The 25,027-nt window shown below is 37.6% G+C and overlaps 1 protein-coding gene across 2 annotated transcripts in view; it reads right to left on the minus strand.

Annotated features, from left to right (window-relative positions):
* ARHGAP10 (Rho GTPase activating protein 10) overlaps nt 1–25,027 on the minus strand; it is a 138,567-nt gene that overhangs the window by 58,729 nt on the left and 54,811 nt on the right. For both annotated transcript variants that reach the window (XM_064416692.1, XM_064416691.1), the window contains exons 5-13: nt 22,936–23,037; nt 19,865–19,975; nt 17,703–17,807; nt 13,957–14,086; nt 12,575–12,681; nt 10,835–10,929; nt 8,054–8,135; nt 6,988–7,030; nt 5,629–5,694 (exon numbers count right to left, since the gene is read on the minus strand). In XM_064416692.1, coding sequence (XP_064272762.1) covers nt 5,629–5,694; nt 6,988–7,030; nt 8,054–8,135; nt 10,835–10,929; nt 12,575–12,681; nt 13,957–14,086; nt 17,703–17,807; nt 19,865–19,975; nt 22,936–23,037 — 841 coding nt within the window. The remainder of the gene's footprint in view (nt 1–5,628; nt 5,695–6,987; nt 7,031–8,053; nt 8,136–10,834; nt 10,930–12,574; nt 12,682–13,956; nt 14,087–17,702; nt 17,808–19,864; nt 19,976–22,935; nt 23,038–25,027) is intronic.

Raw genomic sequence — 25,027 nt, forward strand, 5'->3', positions numbered from 1 at the left:
ATCAGTACTTTTTCAAGTTTATAAATGCTCCCCATTTAAGATACAAGGCCTCATTCCAACCCACTGTGGTCCACACAGGAGTTACATCCAGAGGCACCACCAAAAGCTACTGAACAGTTTTTCTTGGAATGAACAGAGGAGCCATAACCAGCAGAGTATTTTCAGTCCCCTACTCCCATACTATATGGACACTGGACCACTTTCCTGGCATTCCTCTGTGCCCTTCCATCATCTCACATACATTCACTTCCCAACCCCTTTTCTCCCCCTGCTTTTGCTTTCCATTGCATTACCCAGTTTTATCCCCAGGGAAGTAAAATTGTGAATATAAATTGGAAAAATTGGGAGGCAAAAAAGGGGCAGGGAAGAAAACGGGCAAAATAAGGTATTGCTGCATTGTTCCAGAGCCTAGAGAGTGGGAGGAAAAATACTACAGCACACAAATGTTTGAGAGGCCTCATAATAAGCAGCCATCTACAAACACAATCTACCTTCATAATCACACTGGCCTGGAAGAGTAGAAATGCCACAAAATAGCTGTGTTCCTACTCCAAGGAAATCTTTTTAAATAACAGATTATGTGGTATTCTTATTCAAAATATCCTTCAACAAAGGAAGAATTGTGGAGAATTCCCAGCTTCAATACCAAGCTGCTCCAACACCGAGAAGGAAAATTAAAACCAGTCATATGAGAAAAAGTTTCTTCCCAAATAAATATTAGATGAAGTATGCAAAAATCATTAGCCTTTTAATGAATTACTGTCAGACAGAGCCATAATACACAGCAATAATTCTCAATATGGTAGAGAGAACTCGGCATTTTCTACCTCCTCCTCCTCCTGCCTAGCCTTGCTGCATCTCCTCTCTCTTCTCTGACGCCTTCCTCTTCCTCACACAGTCTGCAGCCTCCTCGGCCATCCCAGATTCTGGAGCTTGCTGAACTCCTCCCTGCCAGCACTGCTCTTTCCTCTGTCCCAGGGCTGCAGCTGCCCCTTCCCTTGCTTGCTCCCCCTGGGTAAAACTGGCCCTTTTTCCTCCCCAGGATGCAGGCGCTGCTGGGAGGGTGCTGAGCCTTAAGCGAGATACCAGGCTCAGAGCTGACTCAAACTAACAGAATAAGTCAGATCTCCTTTATTTTATCTGTGCTCATCAAAACACACAACTTAGGAGTATGCTCACAGCTCAGCTGTGCAGAAAAGAATGTTTCCAATGATCCCTAAAACAAGTATGACAGCAGACTATACACCACTTGAAGACACTAAAAAAACTTCAACAATATAGTCCTTGATACACTCCAAACAAGAATGCACTACAAATCTCTCCTCAGAGTAGCAAATCGTTTTGTTTCAAACTTCTCAGAGGTGTCCAGGAAAATTCTGGACCAAACTAACACCAAACTCTGCCAAAATGCATCACATTTTTTTATACAATGTCTTCTATTACTTTCAGTACCACAGAGCAAGCCCTCTGCATAATATGCAAGATAAAAAAAAGCTGAAGAAATACTGTCACACTCCGCTTTTGCTTATCTCAGAAGTTGATTTGTGATTTCCTGTGTTTCTGACATTAAAACTGGGGGGAACCAACTGTGCTGACCCCAAACATACCTTTACAGTCTTAGAAACAACCAAGGTCAAACCACAAAACCTATTCCTCAGTATTAAAACAGACATGATAATGCAGAAGTCTTTGGAAAATGGCACTATTGAACAATGACAATCCTCCAGCAATAATCATGAGTTTATGATAGAGATTATCAGATAATTGATCGGTTTCAAATTCATCAACCTGAAAAAAGCATAGCTAATTGCTAGCAGACATCAAGGAGTGCAAAGAGGCATTAATATTTTAACATAGTTTGAGATTATACCTTTAACCATACCCTCAAATGATGTTTTATTTAAAATATACAAACCTGGTTTGAAACAGTCCTACTTCTGATTTAATCTGCACATTTCAGATCTTCAGCACATCCAACACTGATAACGCTTGGCATTTACAGAACACAATTGACAGGATGACTCATTGCAAGGAATAGCTCACCACTGCCTGAAATGCTGAAGGGTTCAGACGCTGTGTCTGCCGGCTCAACCACTATTGGCAACCTGGAACGGTAAAGCCCCGCAGCACAACTTCCTTCATATTTACATTATCTCAAGATGTTTGGCTGCCTGATACAGAATTTGGCACAGGGACGCAGCTTGTGAAGCATGCTTAGGAATATAAGGTATTGAAAGCAAGATAGTAATTTATATTATTGTAAGCAAGGTACAGTGTAGGTGAGTTTATTTTGCGACTGGCATTGTACATGAGGCTGACACAGACTTGCAATATAGCTGCAAATACAAATTTTTATACCAAAATCCATGGCACAGAAACAGCCATACAAGTGACACTCTAAATTCAAGGTAATGACAGAGGGTTTTATGTCACTTGCAAAGGTTTTTTACTCCCTCTTCACCATGTACTTTCTGCCGGAGGAGCAGCCAGCCTGGTCATGCAGCTCAATGCTGCCATCTCTCTCTGCAGCTCAGATTGGCAGCTCTGCTAGTCCTAAACTCAAGGCAAATACTGCTCTGGCAAACTTTACCCATCACATCCCCTCAGAAGGTACAACCAGCTACTTGCACACAAAAACATGCCCAGAGCCTTTACTAGTGGAGCATGCAGCTCTTTGATGTTTCTATAAACTTCTACCCCGTTCTATTATTCTCAGGAGAGAATAATAAATTAAATACTCCAAAGAGAATCCCAAAATGCTCTCTCCAAGACAAAACACAGATGCACATCCAACCAGCACGGTGCTCAGTATGTGATAGATGGGATGCATATCCTGATGCCTCAGCATGTCCTACCAGTGAAGCTCAGCCAATCTCTTGTAAGGCAATGCTGAATCAGAAGCTCGCATGCATTTTAACCAAAACACTGATTTTTGTGCTTCTATTCATTCAGAGCAAATAATTCCCTTCCTGGCTTTATAAGAGGGAATGTATCTGAGAAAAAAAATTATCCAGCCATTGACAAATTTATGTTCAATATCTCCGTTATGCTCTTCTCTCTCTGAATACCAGACTACTTCTGCTGTGACATGACAAGACTATTCTCAGTTTCCACCCACACTAGACTGTCCTCTCTTCCCACCCACGCCAACCTCACACCCATTATGATTAAAAGAGATAAAAACATGGCACACAAGCACCGTCTCTGAAGAAGCATCTGTCCTGTTTTCTCCTGCTGAATATAACTTGCTTTTGATGTGTTATCATTAAAGTAAAATAACCAAGTAAAAATGGTTTTCAAGGAAAACTACAGGTAGAAAATTCTGCCACTTGAGAGATGGATTTTTTTCATCATACAACTATTTGTCCAAACTCCTTTGAGACAAATGACTGAATGGTCTCCTGGCCCTTGGTTGCTTAGCTCAGCAGACATCAGCAGAAGGTCCTTTAGAGGTTTTTGGTTTTGTTTTGGAGTTGTTTACTTGCTTTGTTTTTTAAATGCAGTTATTGTTAAGTTCAGAATCAGTAAACAGAAAATCATCGACAACTGCTTGAAATGTAATGGAAAAATCAAGTGGATTGAAACCAAACTAAGTAGATTGTTGAGTTTCCGGAAAACAGTACCTCACCTCAATATATTCTTGGAACCCCAGGATGAGAAATATTAATTGAAAACTGGTTTATTTTCTTTTATGAGTACTCTCTGAAACAAAATTAATAGGCACAAGTCTTTTTCATTGGTAGTAACTACCACAAAGCACTCTATTGACTGCAGATCTTAGAGAGGCTGTATACATAGGACAGCAAAGGTGCAAGGTCTGCATAGACTTGGGGAATGTTAATTTTTTCCCAAGTATGTTTCAGGGAAGACCCCACTATGGGGAGAGTGAGAGTTACACAAATACTTTGCACTTTCTTACACGCCCCTAAATCAAAGCATAAAGGACAGAGTGAACTTAAACCTCCATTCAGTTTAACCTATTCACCCACCGCCCCGAGGGAAAAAAAAAGGCAACAAAAAACATTTTTCCAAATAGTCATTTCATGAAGAAAGCGTTCACATTTTTTCCATGGTTGTGTTCTTGTTTCACTTTTCTTGTAGGGTATCAGAAAAATAAAAAAATAATCAACCCACAACTTAAAGAAAACTATTTGAACACATTTATAAATAACAAAACAAACTGTAGTATACTCTACACTGTTTATAGTAAGGAGAATTCATGAGGTATTTTAAGGTAGCCTGTAACTGTACTACAGGCCAAAACTAGCCTTTCATTACATGAACACATGCCATCCTTTTTATTAAATCTGCTTCATTCACTGTAAAGAGAAAATCCAGACTATATTGAGACAGGGTTTTGCAGTGAAGACAACTTATCTGTGGGACGCCAGCTTTATCTGCAATGTTTCCCAGCTCAAATATTCAGATTTTAAATGCCAGTAACTGAAATTTTAAAGTGATGAGACAGACAAACTTATCTGCAAAAATATTCAAAAGAACAGAATGAACAAAAATAACACCAGATAGAATATGGCCTAATCTGGAATAACATCTTTAATGCATCAGACAGGACTGATACAAAAAGGTCTAAGAGAAAAAGGACTTCAGATACTTCTTGCTGTTTAAATGCAAAACTTTATGTACCACAAAGGCTGCTTGTGTTCCTAATAATATTGTATAGTAAGTATATGCTTAGAAGACACTGTTTTTCAGTAAGATGCTGCACTGACAGCAAGCACGAACCTGCTCTTCTGTTCATCTTATTTAAGCTGGACTGCAATACACAGAAAGATGTAAGTATTCTGCCCTGTGCAATGCCAGACCTCCAAAAAAAAAAAAAAAAGATCCAGTTTGTGAAAAATTCTAAGTGTCCACTTCGGGAGTAGGGGGGAAGTCAACAATTTAGGAGAAAACAAAAATGCACAGAGAAATTACAACATCTCTTTTAACAAACTGAGAAACATATTGTAACCTTACCTACTTTCACACCTTCACTTCCTTTTTTTAAAACCACAACCAAACAAGCTGGTTCTCCACACAATGCCATGTACAATGCAGTGAGCCTCAGAGTGGCTGGTCTGCACACACTTCAGCAGAGCCTCTCCAAAATCAATCCCAAATACCTCTTGAAAACTGTCTGCACACTACTCTCCTCCATCTCCAATTCTGGAAGTACAACAATGAGTATATGCAACAATAAACCCTGACAGTATCTTTGTCCCTGGGGTGAAACTAACTCCATGAAAAGTACTTCAACACTTTTTTGTTAATCATCTGCCTGTTCAGAAATGAAACACTGAAATAAATTACTGTTTCAACAGAAAAGCAAAGGTGCAGGCAATGCCTACAAAACACAACAGGTTTCTCTTAGCTTTTGTGCACAAAAACTGGCTCCCTTTGTCAAGACAGGTGATATTCCCCACTCGTGAACACTTCTGGCAAACACATTTCTTGAAAGAAAGCCATGCACAAAAGGACAGACTGGACAGACTCCGGTCTTGGTCAATGTAAACAGTGAAATGTCTTCCATGGTGAAGTCTTTTCCAGAGATCTACAGGAGAATTTACCACCTTCTTGAGCAGACCAGCTCAAGAAACCTCTTCAGAAACAGGTTGGGTTGATCATTACCTCGTGTTTCAACAGCACTGATGCACTTTTTGATGATGGTGAACCCTATCTTATCCAACTGTGCACCTAAAAAAATAAAAAGGGTTGAACAGTTTAAAAGCACCATTACAATTGTGTCTTTCACTGAAAATATGGCTGGACTTAATCATAAAGCTAGTACTTTTGAGGCAAAACAATAAATATTCTGAAATTGGAAGAATACATCACTTTTTACAGACAAATTCTGCTTTTCTCCTTCACAAGCCTGCCTAGCTGAAGTAAAGGCTTGTTCTGGTGATAGTGGCTTCAGTGAATGTGTTCACAGCAGCATCCTTTGAAGAATGGGATCTCTGATTAGTTACACATGTTGGCAGATGCAAGATGGAATTTAACAGTACTTACTGCAACATCGACAACATCTGAGAGAGTTCACCAAATGGGACAAGGAAGTACTTATGATGAAAAAACATAATTATCAACAGCAGGGCTTTTACTGAGTCCTACCCTCAGCCAAAGAAATTCCCACACTAAAGATACAGGACACATGTATATCATTTCACAGCAGTTAATGATCTGACTACATGAAAGCAGATGCATGAACAGGACAACAGCTGAGCTCCAGCATTCCTTTGTTGTTCCTATCTTACTCTTTTTCATCACATCAAAACTTCATTTAAAAGCTTATGTTGCAAAACTGCCCTTCCCCCAAACATCTGGCCTACTTGCTCCTGGGGACCTGGTCTTGCAACATGAAAAGACAAATTCGAGGAAAAATTCCTATGAATAACACCAGGATCTAGCTTGAATCAGCAATTTCAAGTTTTTTAAAAAGCAAGCATAAATTGCCTCATAATCAAAGAAGGATACCTGTTTTCAGTCTTACACTTAACCAACAGAAGAAAGCTAACGTTGTGTAAAGAAAGCCATCTCTTATACTTCCATATTTTGGTTTATATTTTAAATGCACAAATTCAGCTTTTTTGCTGATCTTGATCTTCAGCTGCAACTGCTTTTAAAACCATACCTTCACATTCTAACAGAAATGTACACACAGTTCACATTAAGAAATTGTGATGCACTTACATACAAATTCACTCTTGAATCAATTTCAGGCATTAAGTATATTGGCAAAAACAATCAGACTTTTTCTCCAGCTTATGTCCAGTCCTATACAATATGTACTGAGTTAGTATGAAAATCCATTAATTACAAAGTTAATTAATTACTTGTAATAAAAAAATACAAGTAATATTCAAAACTCAAGATTTAAAAGCGAAATAATTAAGGGGGAAAAGTTTCAGAGGTGAAAAAAAATATCTTTGCCTTTCTCAATTTTAAAATATTAACAAAATCAGCCTTAATGCTAATTCAAATACTTACTTCCCTCTTGTTTTGCATTCGTTCTATTCACGTTGATGAGCAGCTAACACAAAAAGAGTAAAAAAGACAAATTATTTTAAAGACTTTCATGAAACCAGAAAAAGAAGATACTCTCAATCTTAATGCTCAGTAGGCACAGATACAACTGATTACAGCCAGAACACAGCACCACCAGCAGCTCTAACAGCAGGACCAGAGGTCTGGGCTCCCTCAGAACAACATCAGCTACAGCCACTGCACTGCTGTAGCCAGGTAACTGGGATTTATGTGCTCCATGTTCCTGTGTTTCCCTGCAGGTTAAATTCCCACTGTTTCAAGGTCATTCAAATTATTAAGAATGTGATGATTCCTGGGACTTATGTTCCAGTTTGGGTTTCCCAGAAGTTTTCAACTTACTGGGGAGTCCAGCTCAGCCAACATGTCATGGTAATGAACACCTCTGCAAATGAAACCAGATCAGCGTAACAATGAGCTCAATCAAACAGCTACTGGGGCAGACACGTGACTGTGTCATTGTCTAGAAAACCCCATCATTTCTGGCACACAAGACCATTATTTATCATTGTAAGAATAAATAGTGTGTTTCAATTCAACGTTTCAGACCTGTTTCCTGATGAGAGACAGAAATTAAGCAAATTCACGTACAACCTCAGCCCCATTGACAAGAACTTTTTGATCTGATTTTAAAAAATAAAATAATAACATCATGTAACACACTTTTGCCACTGGAATGCAGCATGTCAGCATAAGACTGATTGAACATGCTTATACTAGACATTTTCTACAACACCAATATTATCATTGGGATGGGAAACCATTTATAAAAATTGATGCTGTCATTACAACGAAAAAATTCTCATATCAGCATTAGCAGTTATCTACACTGAGCTTTACCAAGTTACTCATCTCTCCCGAGTTTTATTTCACTTTTATCCTTTATTCATTGAATCTATCATTTTACAAACTACATAATGCCAGTTTATTAAAGTATAAATGGGATCAGAAAGCAGAGGGTGAGAGAATTTCCCATTACACTATAAAAGAGTATTTTAAAAATTATGCTTACAGCTTCTTTTCCATCCAAGGCTTCCATCCACAGTTTCCTGTCTTCCTCAGAAAATGCCTGCATGGTCACAGGAACTCCAGGCCTGCAAATGTACCGACAACATAAGGTAACTGCATTCATCAACAACTAAAAAATGCTTGTCAAATTCTATTTCCAACTACAAGCAAAAGCCCATTGCCCTAAAAGTCAGGGTTCATTTTCTTTTGCTTAATAACTGAACACTGCTGATCTTGAAAATAAAAGGTATAGAAGTGATACATGCAGTAAGAAATAGGGAGAACAGAGAGGGAAAAGGAAAATTAATGTAATCTGCAAACTATTTGAAATAGCTCATTGTTGATCACCTGCTGATTCCAACACTTGCTGGAGTGACTGATTTTTGTGAATTGTAAATAAACTTGGACTTGTATTGCTGTTAGACAAAAAATGGAATTTGTTAATTCGATATGTAATTTTCATCTTTAAAGCAGCAACAATGATCATAGCTTGCAACCATTTAGTTCTTTTCACTAAATTACAGTTGTCAAGGTATCAGAGTATCAACCTAGAAGCAATATATCCAACTAATATATGCTGCATGAAGTATCATTTATTTGTCTTCAAAATAAGGTCAAAGGAAACAAAATCTTCTCTCATTGTCCTGTATTGGAAAAATAAAATGAAATCTAGGTAGTATTTGAGAAGGATAATGCTCTCTATCAATAAAATAACTTTCTCCTATCCTGGAAGACTACTGCTCTCTCCTTAAGATTTAAATTTCTCTGCATTTACCACTAGTCACCTTCAAGCAAACATGATGGAGTACTAGAAACAGAAGTGTCACTTCCCAGAGATTTAACCAGAATCTTAGCACCCTAAGAGCCATAAATATCAGAATATAAAGAAAATACAACCATCTCAGCATTCCTTTTGAAAGAAAAAGATGCAAATTTTCAGCTAGCTCGAAGTTATGCTAAATTCACACACAAGGCTGAATGTTTGCTACTTAAAAGTCTTCCCTAAAATTTTACGACCTTGCCTCCTTCCAAAGCACAGTACTGAAGAAAACCCCATGCCCAGCTGTCAATCCCTGTGTTATTTTTTAACTTGGACAAACTGAGGGATAAGTGTGCCCTGAATTGATACCAAGGAAACAAGCTAATGGCCTGCAGCACAGAACTAATCTCCATGGGAACATCTCAGTATCACACACATATATTATTAAAAGAAAAATGTCTGATATCAAGGTCACAGCAGATCAAATTGTGTCTATTACATCAAGACAGAAAGAGGAACTAGATTTTTCCCCCCTTTTACCAGAGAAGAGATTGAAAAAGTGTTTTGCAGGATGAAGGAAACCCTTCTCTCCATCCATCTCTGTATAAACTCGATACCCCACTGAGCAGATGCTACATAGAGGGGGGCAGACTGACATTTCTCATGCTACTTTTTAGCAATTTTATCAGACTCAGTTTGAAATCTGTTATCCCTACCGACCAATCAATGCAGTGACCCAAGAGGAGCTGATGCCTGGAGTGTAAATCTTTACTCCCTTTCATACTGTTGGGACACAGCATTAGAACAGCTAAACCACATCCTGCTCAACTCAAAAATGCAAGTTCAAACCATGCTGTAGAGTGATGAAAAACATCACCTGAGCTGGAAATTAGCATCTTCTCATCTGCCATGTGGGCTAGAAGTTTTCTGATGCAGTGGGACTTTCACATCCCTTTACCCACTGTTTGTTGTAGGAATGAACATGCCTCAGGCCTGTCTGAGTAGTCACACAAGCTCAGCATAGACTCTGATTAAAGTTTGAGCACATAATCACAAACATACCTGCAAACCATGAGCAATCACAGGACAGGGGGGCCCAAGAGCATTGGCCCTGCTGCTTTTGAAGTGAAAAACACTAAAAATCTGATGCAAAAAAAAAACCAAACCCAACAGCCCATAAAACTTGAAGACCTACTATATTATGTTAGCATGTGGTTAATTGGTGTAAGTAAGGAGCAAACATATAGATTAAAAGCAGCTCAGAGGGGATGGATGCAAAAACTAAGCAGCAATTCAGCAATTTATATCTAGCATTTAATTCCAGATATGATCCATTTCTGCATCAAAAGAATGTAGCATTACCACAGCCTAATTTATTTGGAGTACCTTATGAAGTTGGATACCCTCAACTTCATAAATGAAGGAAGACTAGAACAGTTGAATGACAGTGTTCATCAAATTTTGAGGTCCTTTAGAGAAAAAGATTAGCAAGTCTTTTCTTCAGAAATAGTGCAAGAAGTGGTGCTTCAAAAAGACAGTAAACAATGTTCAAGATGCAGTGGATGATTATACCAGGCACAAGAAGCCTCAAAATCCCAATAACTTTATTTCAATCTGAAAATCCAGCATATCTCCTCAGCAACCCATCATTTTGGAACACAGGAGTGTGACACAATGTGGTCATGACTATATAAATTATTACTGCCATCAGTGTTTCACTGTAGCTGTATGTACTTCAATTTAAGCCATGTTTCTTCACTATAACTCTTAATAGCTCCTCTTAACCTTGTGCTTTTCTTCAATGTGAGCTCAGGCAATGTCTACATTTGAGTTGAGTTCCTCTGCATCTGCTACACACAGCTGAGGTAAAACCCAGTGGGCCTTGGCAGTGCCTGCCTGCTCCTCCAGTGACCATTCCCATCGGATTGAGGATTGAAGAAATCAGAAGAAACGGCAACAGTAATTTTGCAGAAGTTTTAATTACTGCTTCAAAAGAGCTCTTCCTAGGGTGTTTCACAAGCTTACCTGTCTGAAGCTTCTAAGTCAAAACAGAATCGCCTGTCTATTGTATCTGTATTTCTTTTAGTACAATATGTAAGGACAAAGAGTTCTGCATCACCCTGTGAAAAGAAAATTAGAAAATTTTTATAAGTTCTTGTAAGTTTTTATAAGCTCCAGTAAGCCAGCTGTACAAGGCAAGTAAGGTAAATTTATATTAAATGGCAAAAGCTGTACTGAAAACTGACACTTGCAAAAGAATTCACCCATGTTTTCAGTTCACTTTTCTACACAATAACATAAATTCTATGGTCATTTCTGGGACATAAATCTAAAAATATTGAGTCCATTTCAGCTGATACTTTACAGAATGACTCAGTACCACAGTAAGTTAAACTAACAAAAATATTTTGCACTGGTTACAATATAAACACGCAAAGAGCCTTTTCCAATTTTACGTCAGCCACAGTGTTTTCCATAGCAAAGGCCATAGTAAAGGCTACACCAAGTAGAACAAAGGAAGTGTTCTTTACTATCTGTAACATGTCTCACAGAACCAACTCTCTCCTTCTTCGAGACCAGTACCAAGATCTTATTTTGCCCAGGAATCACAAACTCATCTGTGAATGCAGTCGGAGTTGTACCAGATTAAATCAGGATTAACTGTACATTTTAATTATTTCTTGTCTTATTCAGCATCTCCAGATATAGAAGGCTGTCACTGAAGCAGTAACTGCAGGGGTTTTCAAACAGATCTTTTAATACAGCAGAAATGGCTTCATAGGTGTTTTAGAATGCTTAATGCTCAGCCACACATACTATATACTATACAAACTAAAATGGTTTAGTAAAACTAGAGCAAATTAGGATAAAAAATTCATAGAAGTGCTGAAGTGATTAAGGAAACCAAATACCACTAATTTTCAGTACATCAGGTTTTCCAAAGCTTTTCAAAGATTCTTCCAAATTCAATATATTTGTAAATACACAGTCCTCAAAATTGTGAAAGTCATCTCCCTCTGCTGAAACTAATAGGATATAATAACTTGATAAAATTCCAACAACATGATCTCCTAACCAAATCTGAAGACAGGGCAGGTTGCTGCATTTACAGCATATTGACTCAAGCGTTAGTTTCCAGATTCAGATATTCTTTTTCTGTGCAATGCATTTTATTCCTATCAATACATTCATTTAATGTGTCATCTTTAAAGGTAATCAATTCCCAACTATTTCAGTAGTTTAGCCATTTAAAGATAAACAAAGCCTCAGGTCTTGAATATTTCAGATGCTTTTAAAGATATCCGAAATTACATTCAGTTATCAGTACAAATTAAATTCCTATCTACTTTTCCAGTCCTACTTCTAGTATTTAAATCTCCAAAAGAAAACTCTGAATCATTTAATAAAGAAATTTCTAGGTTTGCTATATTTTCCTGATTTATACTTTAGAAAATTAAAGACCTCATGGATAAACAGGGTTCTAAATAGTGAAACATTGCATGTTACCTGTGCCAGGTTCTCTGCTCTCCTAAAAGGATGCAACTGAAAAATCTGGAGAACTCTTATCTATTAATAATTTAATAGGAGATTAATGTCCACTACTTAGGTCAATGTCCTTTGATGGCAGACTGAATTGCATAAGGAAAGATTGAAAAAAAGGGGCAAGGAGGGTAGAAGGGGAAAGTACTTGACGAATCTTATCTGACACATTCTCTGATCTTAATACCAGACAAGTGTAAGAGTAGAATACATAAATATACATACAACTTTCCCTCCTGATCTGTGTTCAAATGGGATCATGGAGAACTTCTTTGTCTCTTTCCTGTACATGCAATAGTGCTTCACCCAACTGGAACCAAAGGGAGCAGGCCCTACATAACACAAAAGCAACAAACAGTATGAACTTTTTCCAGTTTCTGCATTCTCCTCTCCTGCTTGTTAAAATGATACTTAAGAGCCCTAGTTAATTCCTAATAATGCAGTATTTAAAGGAAAGGTACAAATTAAGAATATTAACATCATACTAATGTTAACCACTGCTTATCATTCTAAAATACAATACATGTTGTACTTCACTTTTATGCTTAATGACAAATGGAAAGAATTATTAATGTATCTTTCTCTCTCTACTACAGACAAAATAATTTTCCCTATAAAGTAAATAGCCCTTTGAGACTTTATTTAGAAAAACACAGAAAGCTAGATTTACACTTGGTAACTTGAAGCTAAATAACCACAGATTACCACACCTCTGTTACAAGTTTTAAACAATCTCATGATTAAGGTCTGATCGTAACTTCTGACACCAGAACTCTCTCCTCTGCATACCCTGGACAGAAGGCACTTCCTTTGGAGCCCAGCTTACTGCAAATATTATTGCTGAGATTTGCACCTTAATGCCAACTGTTCAAACTTGGATTCTGACCCTTTGTATCTCTGCACTTCTTTTACTTAACTCTTCCTAAAAAACAGGTCTGCAAATGAATCTTTTCACTCTATAAAGGCAAACCTCTAAAAAACATGATTTATGCAAAATGTTTAAAAATAAATAATAAATTACAATAAATTGTCATTCCTTGAGCAACAAGAGCTCTACATCTTGTTTGGCTTTTTTACTAGTGTGAGAAAGATTTATAATTGTTTGAAGTGTTGACAGGATATGATTTATGCAACATGCACCTTCACAGCAAGAATTTTAACACCAGCTACCTAACATATAGTTGGCTTTATTTGACCCTATCATCACAATTAGGTAATGAAAATGTATCAATGAATCAAGGAAATGACACTCAATTTCATCATATTCAACAAGCCAAATTTTCAGAGGCTAACTTGACAACCCATGTTGCTGGCTGACAACAAATGTTTGACAGTTCTAGGGGAGGTCATTAATAAGGGATTAAAAATAAGATGAAATCCATTCTTTGGTCAAACAAAACTTCCCTGAATTCAGTTTCTTTTACTAAAAACTGTCACATTTTCAGCTCAATATGAGCCACAGTAACAATGCTGCTAGAAACTTTGAAAATATACTTAGATGACTCTTTAATTACCAGTAAATGCTTTGCATCATCACGTTAACCTGTAGAGACAAGACTTGCCCATATGCCCAATATGGGCACTGTGCAATACAAAATACACCTTACTTTTTTCCTGTACATAGAGGTAGCCTTCCATTGTGAAGTGATTTGCTCTTTTATGTTCCTGGGGATTTCTTCTGATCTTGTTCATGAGCTCCTCTACCTCTGACCTTGTTCCTTCAAAACGATTTCGTGTCTAAAACGAGATAGCAAAAACCCTTTGGTAATGAGAGTGGAAGAAAGACTTACTTTTCCTGGCTGAAAGGAATCACGTCTGGGCTTGCACAGCAAGGATTTTTGTGGTGGGGGGCTACAGAGAGGGCATCTGTGAGAAGGTGATAGAAGCTTCCTCCATGTCCCATGGAGCCAGTGCCAGACTGCTCCAAGACCGACCAGCCGTTGGCCAAGGCTGAACCCACCAGTGACCGTGGTGGAGCCTCTGGGATAACGTATTTAAGAGGGAAAAACTGCACAATGCCAAACGCAGCCAGGAAATGCAGCGAGAATATGTGAGAGGAACAGCTCTGCAGATCCCAAGGTAAGTGCAGAAGGAGGAGCAGGAGATGCTCCAGGTGCCAGAGCTGAGATTCCCCTGAAGTCCCTGTGGACATTGGATAAGTCCATGGAGGACTGTCTGAAGTGAGAAAGACCCCATGCTGGAGCAGGGGAAGAGTGTCAGGAGCCTTCCCCTGAGGAAGAAGTAGCAGTAGAGGCATTGTGTGAAGAACTGATCATAACCCTCATTCTTCTGCACCACCAAGGGAAGAAGGGAGGGCTGATGGAAAGGTATGTTTAAGATTTGGGTTTTATTTCTCATTACCCTACCCTAATCTGGTAATAAATTAAACTGAATTCTCCCAGTCAAGTCTGTTTTACCTCTAATTGGTCTGTAATTGGTTTCCCTGACCTGCTCTTGATCCACAAACTCTCTAGCTAAGGAGGGCAGTGATAGAGCAGATTTAGAGAGAGCAGAGATAGAGCAGCAGGCCTCTGGCATCCAGCCAGGGCCAACACACCACAAATAACTACAAAAAGAGACAATAATCCAGGCCATTTTAGAACATTTAGTCCTAAAGCACAATTCCCATATATGCATTAACCCTCCAAGCTTTCTGATATTCTTAAAAATCAATGTGAGGTTTAGATATCAGCTGCTGTGACTGTGGAAAGCACACTAAGACTGCCAGAGTAGGTTTTGAAGCAATGCACTGACCTATTCAGAGAGGAGTGAAATACTGAGTGCAAAATGAATTTGAATATTGAAATTTCCTTAGAAAAATATTACTACATATATTGGCTTAATTCATGAGAGTCTTACTTGTTGACAGGAAGTAGAGGATTTTCTGTGGTAATTGAGGAAAAAAGTGTCAGGAAGGTCATCAACAGTGTACACAGATTGGTATTATATATGTGCCAAATGTTTTGACCACACACAAGCAGAAGCATGCAAAAACAACCTAAAAAAACTTAGAAGTTCAGTTGATTACTATTCCTGAATGTCACTTATTCCAAAGTCTGCAAGCAGCAGGAAGAAAAATATTTATCAGAATATTAGCAAAAACAATCAGAAAGTAACCATGCCACCCACAAATTATATGACAGGACTACACAGAACAACAGAGTAGCTCACACCTGACACAAGAAACTCTTTGGCTTGGTCTGAAAAACACTGATAATTGATAAATGAGCAAATAAAACCACAACAATCATGGTAATAACTGGTTTTCTCTACATATGCACCTGTCCAAGCTGAAAACACTGAAAAACACTTAAATCCAGGCTGGTGTTTTAAGGAAAGCATATAGTTCCAGAGTCATGCTTATGTGTCTTTTTGCTTTCTGAAAGCACCTTAATTTTTCTGAAAATGTGGCCTCACCTACTTTATCTTTTCCCCAGGATAAGCATACAAGATAACACAACTTTTGGAAGAATCAACTAGATTTCTAGATCAACAATTTCTTGAACTTGGGCTACAAGGCTGGGGTGGGTCTTTTACTTTCTTTCACTTGAGGGGAGGAGATGAGCAGTGAGAGGAAGGCAGGGTTTGTGGTAAGGTGGGGAGAGGAAATTCATAGGATAACTCTCACAGTAAAGACAACCCAAATGAAAGGAAAGGCAATTACTACAGCTATACTGGCAACTCTAAAATCACTCTCCATATCCAGCTAGGCTGTCTGTACTGGATCTTGTACCCTTCAATCTCTAACACATCAATCCAGTGTTCTGCCAGCAGCTCAGCTGTACCACAGGCAAACCCCAGTTCATTTTTCCTTTGGGATGTCTTGCTGATCTTCAGCACAGAGGAAAATGTGTCATGTCCTCTCACAATTTTTTCAAATGCTTCCTTCTATTCTCCTACCTCTGATAGCTGTTCTGCCTTCTCTCTACAGCCTCTACCTATCCATAAAGCTTGAGCTGCAAAGCTCAAGCGCTTCACAATCTGGTGGGGCACACTGTGCTACCATTCAGTCAATTGAAAATGCAGCTGCTGAGATTAGCTTACTTTATTACTGCTCATCACTTCTTCACATCACTCCACTGGCTCTTTTCCATCTGTATTCTGAAACCCAGCTCATCAAAATTGTATCAGAGATTCCCTCTCATGTTTCAGCTGGCATCAGTTCCCCTCTAAGCTGCTCCTCACTCTGTTAAGCACACAGAAAAAGCAAGTCTAGCCTGATATTTCCCCCACAAGCACTGACTTCTAACACAGAAGTCTGCTTACAAAGTTAACACTAACCAGTTCCCGTTCTCAAACCAAACATCACCTCAAAAGGAAAACTGATACTTGAGCATACAGGAAGAAAATTGAAGGAATGGTATCATGACACGTGAATCACGTCACTATGCATTACAACAACTGTAATCCTCCCTTCCGCCTCCCTGCTAGTTAAGCCATTTCTAAAAACAGACTCCAACAAGTAGTTTCTGTGTCTTAATTCCAGATGCCCTCAGAGGTCAACAGGACAAATGCACCATCAGGAATTGACTGTTTGCAGTAAGGTGTGTGACGTGCTTCCTACCAAGAGGCCTCTGGCACACCCCAGTTCCTCTGAACAAGCTTTATTCTTCATAAATCTCAAGGAAGCAAACAGACCATCTGAATAGTAACTCTGTCAGTCCCACTGCTTCAGCCTTCACCTTGTCTCCTGCTCTCCCAGTCCAGATCACACTAGGAGATTTGGGATGAGGGCACACTAAACTAGTGGTGGCCCCATTTGTCCTTGAAGGAACAGATCATTTTGTGAAATACACCATGGGTGCCAACACCAAGTCTCCTTACACAGTTCTGCACCCCAAGCCCTTTGAAAGGGCTGCTGCAAGACAAACTCCACACTGCTGTGACCAGCTGTTTTTCTTCCCTTTTCTAGTTATGGATAATGTAAACCTATAGGGAAATGACCCTCAGACCTGACCACCACATACTCAATTTCAAAGCACACCCAAAACACTGAAAACTTCATCTTTCATTACCCATACTCTGAATTGTCCAGTGTTTTGTGCATTTTTAACAGACTTCACTAGTTTTAAATAATCCTTGCATTATTTATGTCTCCAAAAAAAAGTAAAAAAGGAGTGGAGGCCTTTTATTTCATGCTTGTTTTTTACAGTATTATTAGAAATTACAAAGAACTCGCTGGAATTAGTGATGATTTGTTCAGTGATGTGGTTGGTTATCCAGGAGATGGCACCATATCCCCAAAATTCATAAGCAAAGCATTCACATGGAACTCCAAGTGTAGGCAATACAGACACTGCACATGCAGCAACTTCAGCAAGTGATTTTATTCCCAAAAGTAGACTCAACTTACATTTTGTATATTTATCTGCAAGTTCGTTTTGTAATGATTGAAGTCTTTAGCAAGTTCATATCCCTGGTGATAGAAAGTGAACAAACCCTGAAAAAATGATAGCACCTGAAATAGAAAAGAAGACTTGTTAGAACAAAAAAAACCTCCATTTTCTTCAACACAATTGCTGCACATAGACTTTTTTGGGAACATAGATTACAAAACGATTATTTTAAAATAAATTTCCACTAATGTCTACACTATATGAGTAATATTTAAATCCAAATGATGATCTATGTATACAGATATTTTGGATGGTTCTGTCTCCGGAATTTCACAACCAGTCTCTACTTTCCATTTGACCTTAGGAAATGCATATCCCATGTTCCCAAACTTTCCTATGTAGCCTTTTCCTACAACTGCTCTGATACCAATGATATCTGGAACAGATATTTGTGCACAAGGAGGTAATGATCATTCTGTCCTTTCGTCACCATTTCCCTGGTCATTCCTCTCTCTGCTAATGACCACGTGGAGGTGACTGTCACATCAGTCATCTGGCTTGCTGGAAGAAGGAAGCTTTGCCCATTGCTGCTTTTTGTGCCCAGATCTGACCTTCTGTCAGAACCAGCAAGTGCCCCACTTCGCATATGCTGACTTTAGTACTTCAATTTAAAAGAACAAACAAGTTGTACTACAGTGGAAACAGCATGAGGTGTAGTCCTGTCTAATGCTCCTGTTTAGTTCAGGTTGCTGGAACAAAGCAAGTGAGACATAAAAGAACAACTCTCCAAAGAGAGCAAGCCAAAGAACTTATTTAATAAAAGTCTGAAGTCATACAGCAAATAAAGCGTTTTCAACAAATGCAAAAAACCCTATATATTTTAAGTATTAAGGGAAAAGGAAACAAGAATTTGGTACAAAGCTTTCTAGTCTAGTGTAAACTTCAAGTACAGATTAGGCAACATAAAAGTACAGCCCCATCCAGAAGGAGCTTTAAGAAATGAGAAAGGACATGTTGCAAGAACATAATTTGAAGATTCATTTATCTAGTCTGGCTCTGAGGAAACTTCAAAGAATCTGAAACACAATAACCAAATGCAAAGCTATTTAGGGTTAGAAAAATATTTTTTAAAAATATTTTTAATAAAAGAAAAATACAACATATCTACAACAGAAAAACTCCACACAACTACTCTTTTCACAGCATTTTGCCTTTCTTTAAACAATGCTAATATAATTGCACCAATTTATTCCCCCTTAAGTATTTTACCAATTTTTTTTTCATACATAGGAATTATCTACATTAGAATAGACAGTTCTTAATAACTGCATAATGACCAGCTATTTTGATTAGGGTCATTTGAAACTTTTTTTTCATTATTACATTAAAGCAATTGTATCAGAATAAAAGGACAAACTTGGTCCAAAAGCACAGACTTCAGACCATGAGAGAATGGAAGTTGCTTCTACAGTCCATCCTCTCTTTATTCTCAGTATTACACTTACTGTTCTCTTGCTGTTAGATAAATTTGTATTTAAAACACCAAGCTACTGTACATCTCAGAGAAATTTTAGAATAATCTTCTCATAGATTTAAGAAAGTCTCATCAGTGCATGCAGCATTTCCACCAAAATTAAATTAAACCGCTTAATTTCTCCACAGATTCAACTGCAAGTGAAATTAAACATATCAGGCTACCCAGGAACTGGCTTCTTACCCAGCAGCATCCTCCTAATTGATTTATATCTGCAATTCTTTACTAGCAGGCCTCTAAGCCCAACCTTCATAATTAAAATTAGATTCCTTGCATTAGTCAGCAATAACATTTCATTGGTCAGAAAACTCAATGCAAGAATCCTGACACCAACATCTTCTTGAATCCTCTATTCTATCTCACAATGTGAATTGAGGTTTCTGTAGTACCACAAATGGTTTCACACATTTTCTGAAAATCAGCATCAGCGGGTCCAAATCAGTTCTTATTATGAGGTAAGATTTGACATGCCTGATTACATTTATCTGCACTAGGAATCTGTACAGATGCAACAAGTTAGTTTAAGTTCTGTTAAGTCACTCAATTGGTTGTGTTTTCCAGAAAGCCAAGCTTGGCTTTTGTCCAAATGCATTCCTTCTCCATCCCTTATGAAAGGCAGAGTAGTTTGAATTCCCTGATACTCACAGGCTCCACGCACTCAAATTTCTTCCGCTCCTGGATCTCCTGCAACTTGCACACGTACTCAAGGGACAGCTCATAGAAGTGTTTTCTGTTCTGCTCCACTTGGTTATCTGCCTGCACACAGAGCACACCTCATGAAGTTTCACAGACATTTTGCAGACAGCTTCAGGATAACACACACACACAGAAGTGGCAAGCAATAATTGTCACCATATTTGAGAGATTTGTTACAACACAGATCATTCATTACTTTTAAACGGGAGCAATTCCCGTTCACTAGGTAACATATGTTGTTTTGAATCATAAGGCTAGACTTTTTAGAAAAATCCCAGCAACACCACTTTTCTAGAGAATCCAACGTTTAACAGTGTTGCAAAGGTACCTGCCCAAACAGAGAGTGGGAGCTAAGAGCATCATCCATTAGAAAAAGAGGAAATCATCTCTCCAATCAAATTAAGGAAGAAATTATTTTTGAAAACTACAGTGCTGGTGCTGTAAATTTTACCCTATAACCCAAAAAACTGCTGTAAATAGCCAGAATGCTGTTGTACCCATCCCATCCATACCTGTGCTCACTCTCACTGGCAAGAAATGCAATGGAAAAAAGTTCACTTATTGGTACAACACTCCACAAGTTTCCCCAGAGCATCCAGTGTTAAAAATGCAGCTTTTCTACCTGCAGCTGATATTTAGCACAGCTAAATATTGGCACTACATTGATGCCAAACAGTTACATTTCAGCTGCCATCCATCTGCATGTAAATATTTCACTTCCTAGCATCTACCCATTATTTTATGAAGTTATTATTTAAAGTACAGGTAAGATCCGTTTAAATTAATCTTAAAATTTGGTAACACAAACTGTTATTAAAATACGTTAAAGAAAAGGTTACTCTAAGTAAATAACACTTAGTCTTTGCCCACAAAGACAATACAAAATGCATCTACAGTGAATTACCAAAGGAAGTGGAGAAAGGGTTAGGTGAAAGGACAAGACTTACTATGAGACTCTCTCTTAAACACTGAGACTACATCCTTCAGGCAGAACAGTGACTGCTGTGCTTTAAGAGGATAAATCAAATTAGCTTTAAGACAGTTTTGCCTTAAGACGTGCTTGGCCTTACTGCTCTGTGCTGGAGAACTCTCAGCAGTTAAAGGGGCATAACCACAAATGCCATTAAATAAATTAAGCCCTGATAAGTATTCCAGTAAGCACATGTGTTTCAACAAGCCATGCCATTTTGGTGCATGCCATAAACTGTGGAATTGTTTGAGTTGTCAGCCTACAAACACAGGAATTGTTTGAGTTGTCAGCTAAGACTCTAATCATATAGACATGAAGGGTACCACAACACCCTAGAAAGAGATTCTGAAGTGGATCTTTGAGGACATCTGGCTTGCCAAACAATCCAGAATACATTATCACATCTCAGTTTTTTGAGGCATGAGCCTCCCCATGCACCCAGCAAGTTGCATTGTAGTTTGTCTACTGCTGAAGAATGAGAGAAGTGAGAAACAAACTGTGCCTCAGTAAAATTACAGGAATATCCCACCATCAGGAGAGTTAAAAATTGTGTTCATGCTAAGACACACTTCACAACATAGTATGTTTTTCATCAAATTTTTGTCAAATTTATCCCTGCACTATTTACTCCAGTCAGGAACTAACACAACTAGACATGAATAAAACTAAATTATATACATTATAATGCAACTATATACCCCTTATAATATAACTATATAAACCTGTTCTCTGAGCTTCTGCAAGAAATTGTTCCCTATCTTCTCTGACAACATGCTCCAAGGGCCTTTTTTTCTTTAAATTGCTTATATATTTATACTTCAAAATTAAACACACAAATGTGAGAGCCTGACTGAAGCATTTCAGAATTTTTGTTCATGAAACTTTGAAGGACATTTAAAAATCTAAAAATCTATTTGCTCATTCTAGATTTCATACGTGCTCTAAAGCTTCAGGCTATATTTGATACAGCTTGAAAATGCCTCTTAGAGGCATTATGTATTTTTCCATTGAGATTAGGTCTCATTTCAGATTTGATATCAAGAACCCATACTTCATCAAGCAATCATAATCAACCCTTTATCATTATCTCTGCGTCAAGTTCTTTGGCAGCTGATCAATTGGTCCTGACACGAGGCATGCCCAATAACTTCACTGGGACAACTCAACTCCCCAAAAGACAGTTCTTTACACATTTTAGGGTCAATGTTACAAGTGCAGCACGGTGAAGTGACATCTTAGTGAAACTCGGGAGTAGAGAAATTCCAGGGTAACTTTTCCAGTAATACTAACCATTTTTATGAAAAATGGCATACAGTATTTGGGATGGGGTAGAGGGCAGGGACAGGAGGATCCCTGAGGAAAACGCTAAGGTTTTTTTATAGTCTAAGCATTAATAATTCTGACATAATTACATTGATCTGGGAAAAAAAATTCCTTCTGGCTGCAGCAAGTCTCTACAAGATTTCCCAGCAGTCTTTTCACATACTATTTGCTGTTGCTCCAGAAATCAAAACTATTACTAATAAGTTCATCATGATAATAAACCCAGAGGGACAGAAGGAATGCCAGGCAAAACAAATCTATCAGTTATAAATTGTCAACAAACTTTTTTATAGCATTGCTCAAAAAAAATCCCAAAACAAATCTTCAAAACATGAGAAAAAGCAAAGGCACAAACCCACTTTATTTGGGAATAAAAGTCTTGCTGTCCTCTGCATTAAGTGCTATCACAGGACATTCAGTCAATACTCACAATGCAATGCAATTCACATTAATGGTAAAGCCTTGTAAGAAACACAGAGTTTTTCACAGTATGTGTGCACTTCCCTATTCCCTCAATTATATATAAAAAATGACATGAGGCTCAGTGCTCCATACACACAAAACCCTTGATTCAGAAAATGGTGGAGGTACTAAGTTCAGCAAATATTGATTTTCTCACCAACCTTTCCAGATGAGAACACTGAGAATGCTGTTTCTGCTTTTGCATAAGTATATTTACCTATTCCAAAGCCTTCAGCCTGCATAAGAAAAAGAGATGCAACAATACCTCTTGTAATTGTAGCTCTTTCTTCTTAGCTGATAAATTCAAATGTTTTTCTAACAAACTGTAGTTCTTCTCTGTCTCTTTATCAAACTTCTTCTTTTCCTCCTAGATGCAGAAACAAAGTAGCAACTATGTCAGTATAAAAGGGTACTTTTTTTTTTTCTTTTAAAATTGTAGTTCATCAGGAACAAAGAGGAAAAAAATCATAGCTCCAGAAAGCAGAGAAATATATGCTCCATCTCATTTTAAAAATTAATTTAAAGGCTAACTTGAAATGAAATCCCATTGCATCATTATGGTGTAGCTTATCACACAGATGCACACATTTTCTAAGTTAAAAAAAAAAAAGAAAAAACCTGACCTCTTCTTGATTCATTGCATTTTTCATTACTATCAGGCATCATCCACACCACCTTGTTTTTGAATAAAAGGCATTACATGGAAATAAAAGTTTCACTGAAAAAAATAGCTTTCTAAAATTGACTAGGAAAAAGTTCCAACAGCTTGAAACCCAAAGGAAATACACCTCTATATTCCATAGGATTTCTTCATTTTAAAGCCATACAACAACCCGAGTGCTGAATTCCTATTTCTACCAGAGATTTATTGTGCCCATGACAAAAACCCAATAAAAAGAAAAAATATCCATAAAACTTAATATCATGGTATCAAAAGAAAAACTCCCACAGACATGTAGTAATGTCATTTGCACAATGCAAAACCATTCCTCTGACCACCAAAAGCAATGTATTACAAGAGGGACAATCACTATTTGTTTTAAGAAATCTTAATTTCTGAATCTAATTTAGTAGAAGATATTGTAAAACAAATTGATTCCTCAGTTCCACTGTATTAAGGTAAAAAATCAGTATTCATTAATTCAACCAACTAGTTTTGAAGCTATTTTTAGTATACCTATTGTAGTTGAAAATAACCTCAAATACGTAAAATCAAGTATTTAACTACATATGCCAGAACTGGTAGATTTAATGTTCAGAAAGAGGCTAGTTCAATTAAAATATTTTTCCTCATCTGTAGACTTGAAATCACATTTAAATGTATTCTAACCAAACCCCTGGTTACACACTACAGACATAATTGCTCTTTTTTTCTCCTCTTAACCTTTGATTTTGAACAATACTATATATACTATATTAGAAGAGACACACATTTTTGGTCTCTGAACCTTTAGATTCTGAAAATGGCATTACATTAAAGAGGCTGTTTAGGATTGCTTTTCAGCAAGGACTTCTACCAGAATTTTTTTCCCCCACTCTTGAGACTTAAAATTGCCTTTAAAAAATGAGTCTTAAAAAATATTTGTTAGCAACTGAAAAACATGAACATATGCATATAGTATCAGGGTGATTAGAGATAACACACTAGCAAGATGGGGAATTAGGAACAAAGTGCAGGGAAATAGGTGAATCTTTGTGTTTATATTAGCAAAATTTCCATTGATGTGGTGAACATTTCAATGCTCCCAAAAAGAGTTCTCTTAACTTCTTAACAGGCAAAGCCAGAAACTTTACACACATAGCTTGGCATTAGTGTAGTGACACCTTTCAATAAGGGGTAATTCAATGAGAGTCTCAGCTTCCAGCTCTATGAAGCTAAACTTTCCTCCCCTTCCTTTTCTTAAGCTTAACTCACACCCTTTCATCAGCAAAGGGATGCAAGATGCCGAAAAAATCTGAGGCAGCAGATTCAACTTTTATTTTATAATGGTGGAGCATAAATCTTTCCTAAAGTAAATACTATGCAATGTTGCAGATATATTTCACCACTAGATGCCACAGCTTGGTTTTCAGAGCTAAGCAGAGTTATATTTCCAATGTCAATGTTTTGATTATATTGAATAAATATTCAGTTAAGAATATTCCAAGAGCTAAATATTTTTAGAGGGTTTTTATTTGAACATTATACAATTATGTAAGACTTCTATTTAAAGGTTTAAATTACCTTTTTTGACAGAATTCTGTTTAAAAATGTTTAGATCAGAAATAAAAGCTACAGCTTCACAGAAACAGTATGCAGGGACACAAGGAAAGACACATTCATCCAAACAAAATGGGAGATTGTAGGCTTTGTGAAT

The sequence above is a fragment of the Passer domesticus genome, chromosome 4 (assembly GCF_036417665.1).
Source record: "Passer domesticus isolate bPasDom1 chromosome 4, bPasDom1.hap1, whole genome shotgun sequence".
In the NCBI taxonomy this organism is placed as follows: domain Eukaryota; kingdom Metazoa; phylum Chordata; class Aves; order Passeriformes; family Passeridae; genus Passer; species Passer domesticus.